We start from the raw sequence: 21,065 nt of genomic DNA on the forward strand, positions 1-21,065 counted from the left end.
TTAGAAACTTCGAATCGCATTCCCTTAAAACAACATGAACATCATAGCAATCAAGGCAACACTTCAATATCCACATGCAGTCCTTCCATATGAAGGCCTGTCAGAAAGGAGAGATTTATCCACTGATAAAGCATGTTTCTCTCAGTTCACTCCTCGAGTTTGTAACAGTTAACCATTTACCTAGGTCTATAATAGTCTAAACCTACTTCAAGTTAAGCAGAACTTCCTGCTGTGTTAGTGTCAAATGTACCCTTTGCCCATCCAGTAGTGCAAAACCATATTTCCTCACCTTTCCTAGTAGAATTTCCCTTTTAACGCTTCTGAATGAATGCGAATACAATGCTAAATGGATGCAAGCAGGCTATATAGTTTTGATATGTAGCATGAGGGAAAAACTGGACTATTTTGTGTTATTGAAGGGCATTCTACTCTAGAAAGTGGATATTCCATTTAACATCAGTTTAGCAGATTTGGAAAGATGTGGATTTTTTCTTCATTAAAATGTAGTACCAAATTAACATCTGACTCAAACCTATTATGCAAGGCTTTGTTGGCAGCAATAAGTGTTTTTTTTTCCTCCAATCTGGTGAATCCCAAAAGCTGACCTGTATTTTACGGTGTTTAGCTCCAAAAGTGAACTTCTAGCTAAAAATCACAAAAGGTAGTCAGGATCAAGATTAGAAAGTAGTGTTAAATATGTAGTCCCTTTTAGACCGAGCATGTAACAGTAACAACATTATCAGCTTCCCTAAATCCTCCTATTTATATAAATAAATACATAACATTAAATTAACAAAATGAGGTACCAAAAAGATTGCATGTTTTCCAAGACCCAGATTAAGCCTAAATGGCAACAAACAAAAGAAATTCCTCTAGGTAAGCATAATCTGGTTCCTGGAAACAATACATTAGCATGACCTAGACACGTTTTGCCCTGTACCCTTACATGTGCATGAATTATACTATGTTTAACATACTCCAACAGAAAGTCCAGGAAACACAGATCCACCTGAGCAGTGGCAGCGTGAGACACCAGCAGAGGGCAGGGCAGGTTAAAAACTAGGTATCTGCAGTTGTAGTAGTGTTGTTGAGTCCAAATTAGAGCAAAAATTGGTGGTGTCGAGTCGACACATCCTGGCTTAAAGATTACACGGGGAGGGTTTAGATGGTCTGGTAGCCTGCATGACTTCTGCTCCTGCCAATAAGGTAGGCCAGGATCACTATCAGCACTAGAACAGCCAAGGCAGCACCCACAATGATGGGAATCAACATGTCGTCCTCATCTAACTCACACTCCTCAGCTAGAACAGTGACGGAGGGAAGGGAGAGGGTGGCAAAAGAAGAAAAATTAGAAACAGTTAAGGAAAACAACCTATTCAATCAATCATATCAGTATTTCAGGATCTAAATTAATGATCATAATGTGTGTGCCTACACAAAGACTGCAGTTTTTATATAATGTTGATCAACAGAAAATACTAGCTTAAACACATGTACGCATATTTAAAGGGATAGTTCACCCAAAAATGAAAATTCTGTCATCATTTACTCTCCCTCAAGTTGTTCCAAACCTGTATGATTTCCTGTCTTCTGCTTAACACAAAAGATATTTTAAAGAAGGGTGGTAATTAAACAGTTGCTGGTCCCCATTGACATCCATAGTATTTTTTTTTTTCCTACTATGGAAGTCAATGGGGTCCATCAGTCGTTTGGTTACCGACGGTCTTCAAAATATCTTCTTTTGTGTTCAGCAGAAGAAAGAAAGTCATACAGGTTTGGAACAACTTGAGGGAGAGTAAATGACAGAATTTTCATTTTTGGGTGAAATATCCCTTTAAGCAAAAATCAAAGTGTAAAATAAGTAGAAAATGGTGCCCCCCAAAAAAGTGCACAACAAATAAAGTTGTTGTCTCCAAAAAGAAAGAATTGATTCTGAAATGCTGAAACGAGTCGTCAGCAATTGACCCTTCGCAGGGAGTTTGATTGACAGACGATCAGACCAATCATAATCCGCCATCCGCCGAATCTGCCATTTTTGTATGACAAAGCAGTCAGGAGAGTTAGTAGATTAACGTTGGAGGATTTGAACTTGAAAAACGGTGTGTACTGACGTCTTTCCACGGTTAAAACAACATTCCTTCTTATGTTTATTTGATGCTATAACTAGAAGGCAGAGATGATCGGTTCACGAGCAGCTTTAACTGAGGCTCTACAGCGATCTGTCAGACACATTAAAGAGCGGTATTTATTGTTTCAATTTCATTAAAAAATGACCATATTTGAAAGTTGAGACTTTGTTTCATATCAAAAGTAACCTGGTCTGTCCCGTCTGTCAGCGCATTGTCAGTGTCCTCTCTGCTCCGCGATGTATTTTTCACTGCGTGAGAACATGGTGGGGCGTGGCTTGTCGGGCATAGCAACAGTAACTAAAGGGGGCGGGTCTTTGCAAACGGTCAATTCCAGTCTCACTTCCATAACATAACGGCGTAGGTTTGTAACAATTCTGCATAATGGCAGCCTATGGTTTTCATTGTCTGCCCATGAACAACATCTACTTTGACCCGCCCTCAAACACTGCATTTGGAGCTGAGAAGCAAATGTAAATGGTAAATGTAAAAAACACAAATGGTTTTAGTTAACTATAAAAACCCTGGATGGGACTACTGTTCTTAGTGGTTAAAAGACTCAGTATACTTGTGTGGACAAAGTTACTGGCTTTATCAGCTTCACAATGTTATGACAACTGAGATTTTCATGTTGCCTTTTGTGCGTTGAAGCCGGAACATTCCTTGAAGAATGAAAGGACAAAACTGAGAAAGGGTAAGAGAGAGAAAGAAAGAAAATACCTGTTCCAAAATCTCCATTGACGCTGAAAGGTTGCACTTGAAGCTGGAAAGTGTTGAGAGAGAAATCCTGTGTAACGCTCAAGGTTTTCTCCTTCTGACACATGTAAGAGTAGCCCAGTGTTCCCACCATGTAGTTCAGAGAGGTGTTCGCGAAAACAAGGCGCTCTAAGCAAAAATAAAACAAAAAGACTCAGCTTTTCAGAAAACTTAACTAAAAAACTACAACTTCTATCATACATGGGCTATTTAAAACTGACTTACTAGCCATATCAGGCAATGCAGCTGACAGCTCCAAACCACTAAGATGATATTTGTTTGATGTGGAATTCTGAAAAGCAATTAAGTATATTCCATATGTGATGATGACATCAGTGTGGTCTGGGTAATTTGAGGGGACATTAGAGGAAATGATTAGAGATGCACTGGTCATTTTTCCATTTTAATTTGGCCGATCTCTATTCCGTACTTGCGCAAAATATAAATTGTGCAGAAATATTACAAGTCAGTAAACATGGCCAGAGATGGGAAACGCTGAAGACAGACGCAGAGAGAAGAGCAGACGTGCCAGCAGATACTGAAAAAGGCACAAGTTCACTGTTTGCGATGCTCTAAATAACGGAAGAAAAATATAAATATGGAATTTAGGGTGGGGGTTTATACAAAAGTTTCTCTGAAGGGAACTGACTGTCTTCAGAAAAGTTTTGATGGCATTTTCTTTTCCTCTTACCTCTGTATAATGTATAATATTGTTTTATTAAAAGTGTTTAATATAATATTCTGTATAATAGTGTTTATGAGTGCAAGTATGATACAGCACATAATACAGTAGTAGGCTAATATATAATACGTATTATCTTGATTTTTTGACTAAATGTTTAAAGAATCTTCACTGTAAGTTATGAGAGAATAAAATGTTTTAAAAATGTGGCTTATATAAGTGGCAAACAAGCATTGCCAAACAAGCTTTCTGTTTTCAATGAATTTATACCTCCAAAGGGGCAACTTATCCTGGGGGATACAAACATTAAAATAAAAAATAAAAGTCATGTTTTTAAAACAAATCATGAAATTGTATTATTTGTGTCCTATATCTGCCCTTTTTTGGGTTAAACAAAGAGGGAATCAAAATCAAAACCTGCCAATTTGCTTGTAAAAAAACAAACACGGAATCAAACACGGCCATGAAAAGTAATGATCAGTGCATCCCTAGAAATAATAGGAGGAGATTCAAAACTTACTAAAGAGAAGCTGAAAGTCAAAGTAATGTTGTCCTCAGTCAGTTTGAGAGTTGCAAAGTCTGGTGTGCAGGATCCAGAGAATTTAATCAGGTTCGGATGCAGGTTCAAGACCTCCTGGACAGTCTGAAAAGCAAAGTATGTTTACATTTAGAAATGAGGACCAAACCTTCATTACTCTGAATTACTTGCATTCAAATCCCTTTATCCCAGCAAATCCCTTTATTTACAACAACCCAAGGAATTTTAATAGCAGCAATATATAATGGTATTTGTCATAGAACTAAAGCATACAGGTGTCCTTTTTCTATGAGCCATTTCAGGTTCCAGTAATAAGCTGGAAAAAGGAATGGTTCAACCAAAAATGAAAATTCTGTGATTATCTACTCATTTAAAATACGCTTTTTACCAACCGAAGAGAAAAGTAGATAATTAGCAGAATATTCCAAGCTACTTTTGTCCCATGAAAGTGAGCGTTACAGTAAATGTGCCATATAGTACCGTGCCATGAGAGCTTGAAATAAAGCTTATGTTGAGCTGCAGGCCCATCCGTGCCAAGAGACAGACAGTGTCAGTGGCATTGGTGACATTGTAGTTGCCCCGCTCAGGGGGGCCGGGGGGTGCAGGAGAGGCCGGAGGAGAGCTGGTTTCAGGGGCGACCACACTGGGCGATACATCAGTGGTCAAAGTCTGATGTATAGTTAGAGCTGTAATGAAAACATTATTATTATTTTAAAAGGTTCTAGATAGGTTGTAGCACTGGTTAGGGTTAAAGGTGTACTCAGTAATTTGTTGTTATACTTTGTTTATTAATTCCAATAGTAAAATAGGTTTTAAAATGTATACTGACCCCTATCAGCCTGGATGCATGATGTTTGTTTCCTAACTGCTGCTGCTTCACACCAAACCTATTTTATTTATCGTTTTTATTAGCATGATTACTACTGTTATTTTGACGTCAACATGGTGGCGCCCATGAGGGGGCGACCCGTTCACTGATAAAATACTGAGTCTTCATCTTATGCATACAAAATTTCAATTATATTTCTTATTTCTAAATATGTAAAAGTTTTTTTTTAACAAGCAAAACATTTCTGGGTCCACCTTTAAACGTGTAGAAGCAGGCAGCAACGTAGTCAAATACATGGTAGTGGTTTTCAGTAATGAAAATAATGAATTGTTTTAGAAGTCATGTCTGTTAATAAGTAAAAAATATTTTTAATTCTCAGCTTTCCTAACACCGCAGGCCTACTTAGGCCAAGGTATTGCAGGAATAAACATTATTATCAGGAAACAAAGCGTCCTCCATACATGGGCTTGTTTATTCTTATTAATTAAGCAATTATTTAATTAATACATTAATCAAAGTATAACCAGACCAAATATTCCAGCTGCCCAAAATACACTATATTAAATTCAAACTTACCTAACAGCAGGCAAAAAAATTCCCCGGCGGGCATGTTTTGTTTGCGGATGATGGGGATCATGTTTCTTGCCTAAGTAACGTAAATCAAAACACACTCGATACAAAAACAGATGATACCAGTCTGTGCAATCTGCGTCTTCAAAGAGGCTCTTCAGATAACTGTCGTTATGGCGCAGGCGTATACGGTCGGTTTGAGCTGCCGCTGTGCCAAATCTACATCTAAAAACGCAGGTCAGATTTGTTTAGTTTCTCGTAACCGCAGTAGGAAACGCCACCGTCATGTCATGTGAGCGACTTCTAGAATCACGCAACAGCAGCAACGCGCATGCGCATGTTTTTCTCGTTTTTAATTTATTTTAATTTATGTCTTGTTTTTGAACAAAAAGAAGACAAATGTTGCTTAGATTAATAATGATAATAAATAAACTAAATAATAAAATTACTTTTATTATACATATTTGCTATCCCATCTCTCACGTACATTGTCACATTTCATAGATGGCCAAGCAACTATATTTCTGTAAGTGTTGTGATCGTTTTTTTGTTGTTGTTGTTTTTTCAGGATAGTCAGTGAGTCATAAAATAATTTACTTAAATCATCTCATTGTGTGATTGAACAAATACAATGTGCAACATAATACGACTGCACAAGAAAAACGACTGCTTTTTGCATTTTATTTTGACGGTTTTTGCCATGGTCATGTTGACAATAATGAACAAATTAGTTATTGCTTATTGTATGTTTCCTGTGGTTATGCCATTAAGCTGTATTGAAAAATGTTGAAAACAGATGCTACATAGATTTAACAGCACACAGAAGATAGGCCTACCTATCGGAATGAGGATGCATGTGACTGAAGTGCCACATTACAGAGACAATTTACAAGGAGGCTAAAGATTTTAGGACCATTCCAGAATGCCATCACAGAAGTGTGATACCTGATCTTTTGGCCTTTTACTGTGTTGCTTGCAATGGTGTACTTTAAGAGCCTGATATGTTGATCTGATGAAATCAGATCCAGTAAATATTTCTCAAGGTAGGTTTATTTTGGAAAGTCAATTTATGTATAGACACATTGAAAGACTTTAAAGCTACTGCACATCTATAACACTACCCAGGAAATATATATATATATATATATATATTAGGGGTGGAGCCGAACCCGAATATGGTATTCGGAAAGGCACAAATAATGTGTTTTTTACGAATACTTATTTCGAACAAATACTTAAAAAAAATATTTGTATTCGGGAACAAGAAAAACTTTATATCAAAAAGCTGCGTTTCCTCCGGCTGTAAATCCACTTGTTGATAAGAAAGGAGGAAATGACACGGACATATTTTGGATTAGGCTAATGTCACGTTGCCATAAGGGGTCGTTCACATAGCGCGTTTTTTGCGCGTGCAGATTTCAAATGTAGGCGCGCGGCAAGCGCGCTTATAATAATAGAAGCGTACGGCACTGGCATGAAGTTGGTTTGACGTTGGACGTTCGATATTCGCATATTTAGGGACCGTCTCAAAATTACATGCGACATTGGTATAAACGTTTCTAACTTAAATAACATTTGAAGACAATGACTTACAGTCATAAAACCAACTGTACATTGTTCACCCAGGTCTCAGGTTTGATGCACACCTTTTAGATTTTTGATATTTATGACAATAAACTGTTAAATCATATGCAAATTTTGCTATGTATTTCACTACTGTATGGGGTCATACACAAAATATGACAATATTTAAAGCTCAATAGCATTTGAAGACAATGACTTACAGTCATAAAACCAACTGTACATTGTTCACCCAGGTCTCAGGTATGATGCACACCTTTTAGATTTTTGATATTTATGACAATAAACTGCTAAATCATATGCAAATATTGCTATGTATTTCACTACTGTATGGGGTCATACACAAAATATGACAATATTTAAAGCTCAATAGCATTTGAAGACAATGTTTGATGCACACCTTTTAGTTTATTGTCATAAATATCAAAAATCTAAAAGGTGTGCATCATACCTGAGACCTGGGTGAACAATGTACAGTTGGTTTTATGACTGTAAGTCGTTGTCTTCAAATGCTATTGAGCTTTAAATATTGTCATATTTTGTGTATGACCCCATACAGTAGTGAAATACATAACAATATTTGCTTATGATTTAACAGTTTATTGTCATAAATATCAAAAATCTAAAAGGTGTGCATCAAACCTGAGACCTGGGTGAACAATGTACAGTTGGTTTTATGACTGTAAGTCTTTGTCTTCAAATGCTATTGAGCTTTAAATATTGTCATATTTTGTGTATGACCCCATACAGTAGTGAAATACATAGCAATATTTGCATATGATTTAACAGTTTATTGTCATAAATATCAAAAATCTAAAAGGTGTGCATCATACCTGAGACCTGGGTGAACAATGTACAGTTGGTTTTATGACTGTAAGTCTTTGTCTTCAAATGCTATTGAGCTTTAAATATTGTCATATTTTGTGTATGACCCCATACAGTAGTGAAATACATAGCAATATTTGCATATGATTTAACAGTTTATTGTCATAAATATCAAAAATCTAAAAGGTGTGCATCAAACCTGAGACCTGGGTGAACAATGTGCAGTTGGTTTTATGACTGTAAGTCATTGTCTTCAAATGCTATTGAGCTTTAAATATTGTCATATTTTGTGTATGACCCCATACAGTAGTGAAATACATAGCAAAATTTGCATATGATTTAACAGTTTATTGTCATAAATATCAAAAATCTAAAAGGTGTGCATCAAACCTGAGACCTGGGTGAACAATGTACAGTTGGTTTTATGACTGTAAGTCATTGTCTTCAAATGCTATTGAGCTTTAAATATTGTCATATTTTGTGTATGACCCCATACAGTAGTGAAATACATAGCAATATTTGCATATGATTTAACAGTTTATTGTCATAAATATCAAAAATCTAAAAGGTGTGCATCATACCTGAGACCTGGGTGAACAATGTACAGTTGGTTTTATGACTGTAAGTCGTTGTCTTCAAATGCTATTGAGCTTTAAATATTGTCATATTTTGTGTATGACCCCATACAGTAGTGAAATACATAGCAAAATTTGCATATGATTTAGCAGTTTATTGTCATAAATATCAAAAATCTAAAAGGTGTGCATCATACCTGAGACCTGGGTGAACAATGTACAGTTGGTTTTATGACTGTAAGTCATTGTCTTCAAATGCTATTGAGCTTTAAATATTGTCATATTTTGTGTATGACCCCATACAGTAGTGAAATACATAGCAAAATTTGCATATGATTTAACAGTTTATTGTCATAAATATCAAAAATCTAAAAGGTGTGCATCAAACCTGAGACCTGGGTGAACAATGTACAGTTGGTTTTATGACTGTAAGTCATTGTCTTCAAATGCTATTGAGCTTTAAATATTGTCATATTTTGTGTATGACCCCATACAGTAGTGAAATACATAGCAATATTTGCATATGATTTAACAGTTTATTGTCATAAATATCAAAAATCTAAAAGGTGTGCATCAAACCTGAGACCTGGGTGAACAATGTGCAGTTGGTTTTATGACTGTAAGTCGTTGTCTTCAAATGCTATTGAGCTTTAAATATTGTCATATTTTGTGTATGACCCCATACAGTAGTGAAATACATAGCAAAATTTGCATATGATTTAACAGTTTATTGTCATAAATATCAAAAATCTAAAAGGTGTGCATCATACCTGAGACCTGGGTGAACAATGTGCAGTTGGTTTTATGACTGTAAGTCGTTGTCTTCAAATGCTATTGAGCTTTAAATATTGTCATATTTTGTGTATGACCCCATACAGTAGTGAAATACATAGCAAAATTTGCATATGATTTAACAGTTTATTGTCATAAATATCAAAAATCTAAAAGGTGTGCATCATACCTGACACCTGGGTGAACAATGTACAGTTTGTTTTATGACTGTAAGTCATTGTCTTCAATGTTATTGAAGTTAGAAACGTTTATACCAATGTCGCATGTAATTTTGAGACGGTCCCTAAATATGCGAATATCGAACGTCCAACGTCAAACCAACTTCATGCCAGTGCGAAACGCGCACTCGTTTTTCCAGGCGCGCCTATGTTGGTTGCATAGCAACGACAGACGCGGTGCGAACTGCACTCTTCATGATGACGAGGAAGTATCAGCAAAGAATTAATTGATTTCTAGCCCTTGCATTAGCTTTAGATATATTTATGGAGATGAGAAATGAAATAAAAAGCCGTCATCATGTCATTAATATCAGTCCATCAGAAAAGCTGTTCTAGGCTTATTCTTGGCTGGATAACTCTTAGCAGGTTTAAAAAGCCCTTTTAAAATGAAATATGAATGCAGTTTTGGATTAAATAAAAGTACAGCCAAGTCAAATAAAACACGTTTTATCTCCTGTATTTGGTAACACTATAGATACCATTCATTAACATTACTTAATGCGCATCTATAACATCAACACATTGAGGGAACAATATATTTTTACAACATTAATTAATGTTTGTGAATGTTATTTAATACAAACACTTGATTGGTCATGTTTGTTCACTTCAGTCATTGTGCATTAAATAATGTTAACATAAATAATGTTAACTTTTGATTTTAAAAATGTATTTTTAAATGAACCCCAAGGAGAATAATTGCGACAGTATATAACTATTGTTTATTGTTAGGTCATTTTATCTAATGTTATAACAAATTGAATCTTATTGTAAAGTGTTTTTAATACTACAGTTTCCATCTTTGTAACCGTGATATACACTTTAATATATGTACAATTAATCTAAATTAAGCTTTGGTACCGAAATTGGTACCGAGAACCGTGGATTTTCACTGGTATTGGTACCGAATACTGAAATTTTGGTACCGTGACAAGTTACACTAGTAGCTCTGTTAGCTCTGTAATTTAGACAATAGGCTGTTGACAGAGTAATGTTAACGTTGGTACTGGCTGTTATGTTATTTTCTTTTCAATGACATTCCTTGTTACATGTTCATTGCTGGATTTAAGGAAAAACATCAACCAATATTGCATATCCATAATTATTATAATGGATATAATTAAAGAATACTTACACTATAACGTAAATTAGAAGTGTAAAGCAAAAAAAAAAAAAAATGGATTTTTACACCTATTTTGAATTTTACTCGAATACAAATACAAATACAAATACTTTTCCCCCCTCAACAAATACAAATACAGATACAAATACCGGCTGCTTTGCACACCCCTAATATATATATATATATATATATATATATATATATATATATATATATATATATATATATATATATATATATATATATAGGGGAGAGCGGGGCACAAAGTAACGCTTTTTGACTTTCTACAGTTCAGAGTATTTATTTTTTCCCACATTAATTTCCCACATGTCTAGTACAATTATGTGTTTTTGTTTTATTAATACAGTATATACTTTTTTCTTGATATACCCCGAAAGAATGGAAGTGAAATGTGACAACATGCCCCATGTGGGGTACATAGTAACATGTGTGGGGCACATTGTAACATAACATATGACAGCTTAAAATGTTATCTGATCTAATTAAAAAAATATACAAAACAAACTAAAATATTTTCTAAATAAAATACAATTAAAAAACTTTTTCATATAAAATAATGGCAATTTTTAATAATTAAATATAAACTCATTTTTGAGTTTTGACAACGAACACATGAAAACACAGCTATACAACATAGTTCAAAACAAATAAATAATTAGTAATTTCTGAACATTGACTCTCAGTCTTTATTCACCTTTTTCTCACGTTTTCTTAATAGAATTAAAAGTATAGAATATAATAGCATATTTCTAATAGGGGCACATTGTAACGCAGTGTTACAACATGCCCCCGCCTGCACAACTGGGATTTAAACCCTGCTAGTGTCTTCTGCTAGTTAGCGAAGCATTAAATAACTATCTCAACTGTTAAATAACATCTTGGAGATTAAAATAATATCAGATTTGTCTTATTTTAAATAAACACAAAAAATAGAGATGAAAAATTAAATTAAGTAAGACATTTACTTTTGCTATGGTTTAATAAATGTCTATGGATATTTTCCAAAAAAATAATAATTTTGGCGGATTTTTTTTTTCTATATAGTGTTGATATGGCAACTAGTAAATACACAAAGTTTCGTCATCCAAGCATGTGCAGAAGTATTTAAAACAAGCGTGTTACAACTAACCCCGTGTTACGTTGTGCCCCGCGCTCCCCTATATATATATATATTATGAATGCATTACAATCACAAACATAAATGGACAACTTTAAAGGTGATTTTTTTTTTTTTTTCAATGTTTACATTTTTTTGCACCCTCCGATTCCAGATTTTCAATAGTTGGATCTCGGCCAAATATTGTCCTGTCCTAAATATCCATACATAACCTGAAAGCTGAATAAAGTTTTCCATTGATGCATAAATCTCAATTTCAAAAAGTTGACCCATGTGACTAGTTTTGTGGTCCAGGGTCACATATGAAGTAAGTTGTCACAGTGGAACCTGACTTAAAAAAAAAACTGAACTATTATCAAAAAGATTTTTTTTAAATCAGCAAAAAACAAAGGTAATGTACAACAAATACTGTAATAAATAAACAAAAAAGTATAGCATACATTTACACATTTTGCAATAAAAATGCTATTGAATTTGCTTGATCTGACATTTATGAAGTACTTTAACATTTAGGTTCAAATCTGCCATCATCATATAGTCGAACCTTGCTAAAAACATTCTAATTTGAACTAGTCTTACAAAACCAACATATAAAACCACACCAGTGGCAAATGCAAAACAGCAGGGGGCACAACATACAAACTACCCTCTCAACTGGAACTTGCTATGTAGGCCTATTTTTAATAAAAATATTTATTTTTTATGAATAACAGGTGAAAGTGTATGATCTCTGTTCTGAAAATGTTGCCTGGTTATGTTTTTCCTTAGCTGTTTGAACAAATATTTTGTGTATAATTTCCTGCAGGGAAAAGGTTTTATGCAAATTTGTTTACAGTCCAAAGTTGTTAAAAAGGAAACAACAATTTCAGCAGACAGTGGCTGTGAAGCATCCTGCAACACTGGTGAAAGACATAACTGTTAGCGTGAGGGTCTAAAAATATACAGGAAATGGTGAGACTTTTTTGAGATGAGAGGACAACTCTTTGGTGGAGGCAGTGGTTGTCATTCACTAGAACAGAAAACCTAGCGCTAGGGCCACTTCCTGTTAGGTAAAAGTTGACAGTAGAAGCAATCAAAACAGAAAGGCTAAAAACTGCTGCACATCACTTACAGGCCAAGCAACAGGAAGGAACGGCATCTACAGAAATAAAGTTTCAGGGAATGTTATGGAAATGAGCAGGACAACCACTCTATTGTTCTTGGCCACACATATGTCTGCTGCAGGTAAAATCATTTCTCTCGCTCTTTACATATTTGCTGCACAGGGTGTCAAATATCTATAACATTCAGCGCAGAGTTTTGATTGGTTTATATGGGTCTCGGTCGTTGCGAAATATGTACTTGTATATCTAAATGTAAATGGAGAAATTGAATATTAGACATTTTTTATTATGTTTTTGTGTATGTGTGTGTGTGTGTGTGTGTGTGTGTACGTACGCGCATTATCTCCTGTAAAGAAAGATTGGGGTCATACACCTCTTCATGTGGCCATTTTAGTTTCCATGCACAACCAGCAAGACTTGTAGCATGGCATGTAACAACAGTTTTAAGTGCAATATACTCGGTTGCAACATAATGTCTAAAAAGATGAAGGCTTTTCAGTAGTGCTATGATGGTGTGCAACTGTCATCTTTATGTTTAAATGTTGTTTCCTGAGATTAAAAAAACGAGGATCCAACAAAAGCAACTCGAAAACCTACACTCTCCTTTTGCGAAACCTGAAGCCAAAATTGAAAGATCAGTAAATGGCGGCTTTTCAAAAGTCAACAACATTAACGACCGCGTAGACACACAAAGTATAGGCTACTTTTTATTTCCCACATTGAATTTAAAATAAATAATAATTAGCAAGGAATTGTTATAATAATTTGAATATTATTGGATGTGTAGTGGTTGTTGTAATTATTATTTTAAATGTTAAACTAAAACAGATACAGCAACAAAACATGCACAAGCCGATTATGTATTCAGTAATGTATAATTAAGCAATTAGATAGACGGCGTAACCCTTTACGTGTTTTGAATGTACAACCAAATTCAACTAGATATTTCTGGCATTTGGAAAGAATTGCAAAATCATTGAATCTGATGTATATAATAATCCTCTCTTAACAGTCAGTACAGCCTAATTTGTAAAACTATGCCTATTTTTTTTAATTCATCAGTTTTGATAACTCATTGATAGGTAAACAACTTAATTTTACTTCTTCAATGTAATTAGGGTCTTAAAATGATAAAGCCTAGAATCTTTTTACTACCGATTTTAAGTTTCTAATCTATCTAAAGCACATTCTTGTGTTTCTCATTATTTTATATAAAGCAACTAAAACACAGCTTATGATCAGGAATGCATTAGTGATAAATGAGTAAAGATTTTATTTGATATGACTAGACCTATATACCTGACTGTTAATAAGTCCTTGTTTATGTATGCAATGCCCTTGCAGAAAAAATTAGTTTGACATGTGAAATGTGTGTGGTCAGCTTTCTAACCATCATCCACCGGCCCTCATTAACACCTATTTGATCTGCCGTGATGCAACAGGTCCTTCAACTGTTTTGTGCTTGTTCTTGCACTCAACTAGACTCATGCAGAAACCACCAAACTAGATTACACACACACATTTAGACAGAGATCACAGAGAGACAGGTAGAGGAGCTTGGGCCCCTGTTGCCTCTAACAGGAAGGCATGAGTGCAGGGTTTTGTTTTTTTCATAAAGGACTGTTTTGTGACCCACTCAATGTGGATGTAAATGACAGACGAGAGTGAGGAACGTACGCAAAAATTATCTAAAAATATTACTGGACCATATTTCAGTAGGCTACCAAACAAGCCGTTTAAGATTCCAGGACATGCGCGTAACGCGATGTGCCAAATCATCGTGTGTCGACAAAGCTGTGTACATAGTTGCATGTTAGTTTTAGTTACTTTCTTTTAATGTCTTTTATCTACCTATCCGAAACATCATTTATATATTTCAAAAGTAGTGGCGTGGTGGGTTGACTAGAGCAATGTTTATTTGGTAGGAGAGTCCTGCATTACACAGTTATCTTTGTCTAATTATTTAAATGTTGTTTTTTATTTGTCCTAATGATAGGTCAGTATCATTAGTGCAAGAACATCTTTAAGAACTGATTACAGTTAAAAGTAATTGATTAAAGTTAGATATTGAAGTTTATCCACAAAACCTTGCAATATTTAATAGTTCGCAATAGCATATTCGTAAAGTTTTTGGATGTGGCCCCTTTTTTAATTTTTAAGAGGGATAATAATGAATGCAAAATATTTCGCGTATGAACATTTCATGAATTTAAATTCAAAGGCATTGTATCTCCAGTAGATTTTCATATTCACAGTTATTTCAAACCACACTTGCTAATAATTAAAAAATGAATTTATATACTTGTGTGCCCGATCAAGACATTTACGGGCTTCAGGAAACATCTAATAATCACAAACATTGTCTATAGATTTATTTATTTTAAGAGTCAATGGCATATTGAGCCGTATTATCCGATTAAATGTTCTATAAAGTGCGCACTGTTAAGTCACCATCTAAAATACTGTAAAATGCGATACATTCAGCTTTGATCGATTCCTCAATTAATTTCAAGAAGTTTTAACTGGTCTCAGTGGTTTATTTTTGTAAAGCCAGTTTGCATTCTATTCACACAATCTGATAATTGATGAGTTAAAGTGTTAGACATTATCTAGCAGATCATTTGGTTGCCTCAGATTAAACTCACACTTAAATATGTTTTGCAAGAATGAACATGAGAGAAAGTCTTTGTATATTAAACAGTGATTTCAGAACTAGACACGAAACGCCTTGGGATACAGAAACTCAAAGTTAAATTAACCTCTTAATGTACTGTAATCTAAATATAAAACATTTTATCTCTGTATTTAATAATCTGGCGGTTTAGGTTCTAGAGGTGCTTATTATAAATTTACTGTCTCATTTTTCCATTTTTTTATTCTTTCTTGTTTCTTTAACATTACAAAACCAACTACGCTGGGAAAGGAGACAAATAATTCAAAACCTCGATAAATAAGAAGAGCCACCAAATTTTTGTTGTGCACTTGCTTAATGAAAGTCTTTTAAAATTGTTTGTTCTGTTCGCAGAGGCCTCTTTGAGCGACCCAACAAATTGCTATATTTTAGATGTTTTTCTCCTGCTGTATTCTATCATTTTTACTGCTCTCTACTTCCGAGAGAAGGTAAGTTGAGCTCTAGCATGCACAGTTTGTTCCAAGTGAAGAAATTCCCCTCATGGTTTTAATCGCTAACTTGAGTTCTGCCTTGTATGGCTTAGTTTACAAAGGAAGGGCCTGTTCCTCCGGAGCCTGCAACCCCGGGCCCGGCCCAAAACCCCAATGAGCCTGTCTATACAGTGAGTTATCATTAATACATATCTCACAGATCATGTTCAAGGTTCAAAATATACTTCATGTGTTGACATGTATTGCATTGAATGAGTCATTCCTACAATGAAAGTGCTTTATATTTCATAAAACATTAAACAAAATTTGAAATATGAAAATAATATTTATTAGTTAGTTTTCTTGTATTACAAAGTCACGATTAAGTGAATAGGTAGGAGTTTTAAACAATTCTGTTTGGATGGATGTTGCTATATTTGTGATTTCTGAACATATAAATTTATTAGGCTAAGTTACTTCCTTTTACCTTTCTATAATCAACTTTTTTTTTTTACATTAACTGTTACTTTCACTATCTGTTGAGTTTCATCTAAAGCAACATAAATTGTCTTTTTGGCACCCCTAGAACAGCTTACAGTTAGCTATTTTAAAGTGATGTGGTGTATTTTTAATATGTAAAGACATAGGCCTAATAAAGTGATAAATAATGTCAGTGTTAATGTTTGTCGAGTTGTTTTGATCCTAACAGAAAACATTAGAGCGCTGAGCGCTGAACTATTACCTCAATAACAGCGTTCAACGGCTCTGGCGATATCTGTTCGCTAGGGTCTTTATTGCCAGGTGAAAATATGAACCCTGAGGCCCCTGACTAACTTTAAATCTAACATTTGTGGTTAATGAAATGGTTGGGGAAAAAATTAAACATAAATACTTAAAAGTAAAAAAACAAATAGATAGTAGGCCTACATTAAGCCCCCCTACCTTCCAAAAAAGAAGATATTTTGAAGAATATGGGTAACCAAACAGTTGGCGGGCCCCATTGACTTCCATATGTTTCAGTCAGGGGGGGGGGGGGCATCACCTTTGTTTGGTTACCATATTTTTCAAAATATCTTCATTTTTTGTTCAGCAGAAGAAAGAAATACATGTTTGGAACAACTTTAGGATAAGTAAATTACAAAAGTTTCATTTTTGCACACACACATTAAACATTAATTTCGAGAGCTTGGACAGAGCTTCTAAAAGTATGGTTTAAACCTATATTAAAATATCTAGTTAAATTACAACAGAATCATATTATTTTTAACGTGACAAAATTCAAAAAGCACTATCTAACAGGAATGACCCGATTAATAAAGACTTTATACAGAATGTGCGTGCTGTATTTCTTAGGACTTGGATCTGCCTCAGATGAGTTCCGATTATCAGCAACTGGACAGACCGGTGAGATTATTTTATGTTTTCATTTCATTTAAGTATAGCCTATTTAAATTCATAAATATATCAGTGAGCATATCAGCGAGTTAACTGCAAATATAGTGTATTGTACAGACTTTAGGCCTGATATCCAATCATGTTTGTAATATGAACAAATCCTGTAGGCTATATACGTGAAATTGCAATTTTGAGAGAAAAAGTTGTTTTTAGATGCCTACCTTCATCTAATCAATATCAACATATTTCAGATTAGAAGACGGGAGCCAGAGACACATTATCAGGTAAGAAGCTGAACCACTTATTTGTCAGAAAGGATGTGGATAAGATCTGAGAAACAGATAAATTTAACCAGATACAAGTTTCTTCTCATGGTAAACTAAAGCGACAGCTGTAATCCCTGCCGCCCTCCTGTGGTTGTTTACAGTAGTGCACTTGCATTTTGACCATTCCTCAATGGTGGTTGGTGTATTTTCTAGGAACTAAAAGGAGCAAGAAATGATGAATACCAGGAAATAAGACCAAAAGGAGCCAAAGTAAGTACACGGATTTGAGAGTAAGTGTGTGGGTTGTTGAACCGGATAATGAATCATTTCACCCAATGATGAGGCATAATATCTTCCTTAGCCTACTATTCTCAGTTGGCAAATCAGCATAAATAGCTAATTATTTTTTATTTCTGCAGGCTCGCAAAGCCAAGAGCAAACCTGATGAGGTAATGTAACAATTCGTTGTAAACTCTTGATTTGATATAGGCCTATACTTAAATGGCATTCATACATGTTAACATAAAAATATCCTTTTTATGGACACTTTGGATGTTACATTATACATTTACAAATTATATGCTTTTTTTTTTTAGCTAGCTTCTCCTCCCTATTTTACTCTCCATATTTACTTAAACATCTGTTATCAGTGTTCTAGGTCATCAAAACATTACACTGCTTGGTAGGTTTTAAAACAGACTGCAGTTTTGTTAAAAGCCACAATTCATCAGTTCATGTTATTGGTTTATTCCTTTAAAGGCTCGAACAGGGAGAAAAAGGGATGCAGCCGAGGCTGTGGAGATGGAAACTTTTCCCACAACACACAATTAACACACAGCACAACCTCAGGAGCATTTTTTATATCTTCCAACCAACAGATAAATTGTCTATCTTTGTTGGATGCATTTATGTGTCTTGCTTTATACATATTCTCAAAAGTTTGGGGTCAGTAAGATTTTTTTATATATATAGAAATAAATACTATGATTCAGCATGGATGCATTGAATTGATTTTTTAAAAAAGTGACGGTAAAGACAAAATATTTATTTCAAAATGTTTTCTGTTCTTTAAATAATCCTGAAAAAATGTATCACGGTTTCCACAAAAACATTAAGAAGCACAACGGTTTTCAACATTGATAAGAAATGTTTCTTGTGCACCAAATCAGCATATTAGTATGATTTCTAAAGAATCATGTGACACAGAAGACTGGAGTAATGACTTCAGCTTTTCCAACCCAGGAATTAATTACACTTTAAAATAGAATTACCATGTAACACAATAAAAATGAATCAAACAAGCTTTGAGACTTTTCAAAAACATTTTAAATAATCTTACCGACCCCAAACTTTTGAACGGCAGTGTGTGATGTATGTATGTACGTATGTATGTGTATATATAGTATATATGCAATTTTTGGTTGCAATAGAGGATCTTGTATGTTGTATGGCAGGAAAAGATAATCTCAAACCAATTTTACTAGGCAATTAGGAACTAGACCTCTGTCTGGAGAGGTAGGAGACAGTGTTCTTATGTTCTACATATTGTGTGTGTAAAATAGTCCATTTGACTGATTACTGTAAAACACAAGGGTAAAATGAAATAAAATGTATATCAACTCTGGAAGTTCCGAAATATGGCAAATATTAAAAGACCGAAGACTTATTAGAATATTAAAACACTTGGAAAATGGTTTAATGATGTTTACAACAAAAGAGAACTGTACAGTTACAGTAAAAGATTATCTTTATATATATATATAAAAAAACAAACAAAATACAGCAGACAAATGCATCAAATCTACCATGTATCCTGATTCACATACTTATATTCTACACAATCATTCAGTTCTAAGCTACAGCGATGTAGCCATTTAGCGTTCAGTCTTGGGTGTATGTTTGCTTGATAGCAGGCCACGAGTGGCACTAGAGTTCAGGTCTGTAGTGATACTCAGAACCCAACCAATCATCACTATTACAACAGTGAGTTACAGCGTTCTGAAGGGAGATATAGAAGTACAATCTACAGTATGAGACAGAGTGAAAAATGGAACATTCCTTGAGCTTTAGCCATAGGAAATATGGAAATGAGAGTATAGAGAGAGATTTCTTTTGAAATCAATGACTAAAGTATTATGTACATTGTCTTTTTTTTTTAACTTAACCTTTTTTCTGTCTTTTGTTTTAAAAACAATGATAAGTTGGGCAGTGAAACTGATATCACATACATTGACACATCCAAAAACATACAAAAATACTATTTCTTTAACCTACAGTAAGACAGTTTTGCAGTTAAATTCCATGCTGTGACAGAAAAAGAGCAACAGATCCAACGGACAAGAAAATTAAAAACGACAAACTTTTTTCCCCCATAAGCATCTCAGGAAAATACCAAAATATACATCTAAGCTTTGGAATTACTGAGGTTAGGACTACTGTCAGAGCTGGGTTCTGTTTCTTAATACACAAGCTGAAGGGTTTGGGAAGGAAGAGGAATCTTTGGTATCTGCATTTGTAAAACATTTCATATTTGGATATTTTTGCTTTGGGATAGAGCTTATAGTTGCTTTCGACCCTCCACTTGCAATAAAAAGATCAAAATCCATCTGAAAAGGACCGTGTCCTTGCAGGATGGAGGACAACGATGCATAGTTGATGCACAGCTGATCAAACCAATTGAAATCATGATAGTGGATACAGCAAAGCTAGATAAAGACATCGACAGAACAGCGAAACCACGGGACGACGGCACCTGAAAGACGACTATGGAGAGAGACGTTGCATGTTTTCTGTAGACAATCATAGAAACAGTTTTGCCTTGCTGCAGCCACAGAGTGGAACTCCAGAGGACAGTTTATCCTGAGCAGGTTGCAGTGAGCCCAGGACATCCTTCAGCGTATATTAATAAACATCACCCAGCCCGTGAGGGGTTACTTTAAGTCCTTTCCAGAAGCCGGCAGAGCTGTTTTTCTTCCTCTTTCTGCTAAACCCCGCCCACTCAGCCACATGCTTTGATCGATGATCTCAAACCCCAAGCTAATGGTTGAGGCAGGGAACTAGGAGAGAGTTTAGTCCATACAATCACTTTGAAAGTCTTTGGTTACCACTGAGAAGGTGAGGAACAAGCAAACCCAGAACGAACAGCGCACACCATGCGAAAGTTTCAAAATAGGTTTTGGGGTTTCGTAAGACGACGATTGTCAAATCATAAAAAAAGCTTTGGTATAAAATGAATAAGGAGCTATAATGTGAACTTAAATGTCTAGAAAAGTTAAATATAAATAAGTGGGATGGGCTTCCTATATGCATGAGCTCGTGCAGCCTTCTAGGGATCATCCGGTTCCTCACTCTAAACTTTAAACAGACATCTGCAGGCTTCTGTTCCAGGACAGATCTTTGTTTTTTTGTGTTTTTTTTTTATTTTATTTCATCTTTTGAAGTAGATT

The 21,065-nt window shown here is 34.8% G+C and overlaps 2 protein-coding genes across 3 annotated transcripts; one reads left to right on the forward strand and one right to left on the reverse strand.

Annotated features, from left to right (window-relative positions):
- Nucleotides 1-2: 2 nt before the first annotated feature.
- On the reverse strand, nt 3-5,825 carry lamp1b (lysosomal associated membrane protein 1b). Its single transcript, XM_081368651.1, has 6 exons — nt 5,508-5,825; nt 4,583-4,788; nt 4,085-4,207; nt 3,108-3,174; nt 2,847-3,011; nt 3-1,301 (listed from the first exon to the last, which is right to left on the reverse strand). The coding sequence occupies exons 1-6, from the start codon at nt 5,566-5,568 to the stop codon at nt 1,162-1,164; spliced, it is 762 nt and encodes a 253-aa protein (XP_081224777.1). The 5' UTR covers nt 5,569-5,825; the 3' UTR covers nt 3-1,161.
- Nucleotides 5,608-19,295, forward strand: cd247l (CD247 antigen like; the record flags this gene model as incomplete). Of its 2 annotated transcripts, XM_081368652.1 has the most annotated exons (9): nt 5,618-5,738; nt 12,867-12,977; nt 15,882-15,976; nt 16,072-16,149; nt 17,312-17,362; nt 17,605-17,637; nt 17,833-17,889; nt 18,039-18,068; nt 18,379-19,295. In XM_081368652.1, 9 exons carry the CDS (start codon nt 5,618-5,620, stop codon nt 18,448-18,450), a joined length of 648 nt encoding a protein of 215 aa, XP_081224778.1. In that variant the 3' UTR covers nt 18,451-19,295. The 2 variants fall into 2 exon arrangements, with proteins under 2 accessions (XP_081224779.1, XP_081224778.1); XM_081368653.1 differs by lacking the exon at nt 12,867-12,977 and having other exon boundaries at nt 5,608-5,738; nt 18,379-19,244.
- Between the last annotated feature and the right edge of the window lie 1,770 nt (nt 19,296-21,065).

This window comes from Scardinius erythrophthalmus (assembly GCF_964197995.2).
Source record: "Scardinius erythrophthalmus genome assembly, chromosome: 6".
In the NCBI taxonomy this organism is placed as follows: Eukaryota; Metazoa; Chordata; class Actinopteri; order Cypriniformes; family Leuciscidae; genus Scardinius; species Scardinius erythrophthalmus.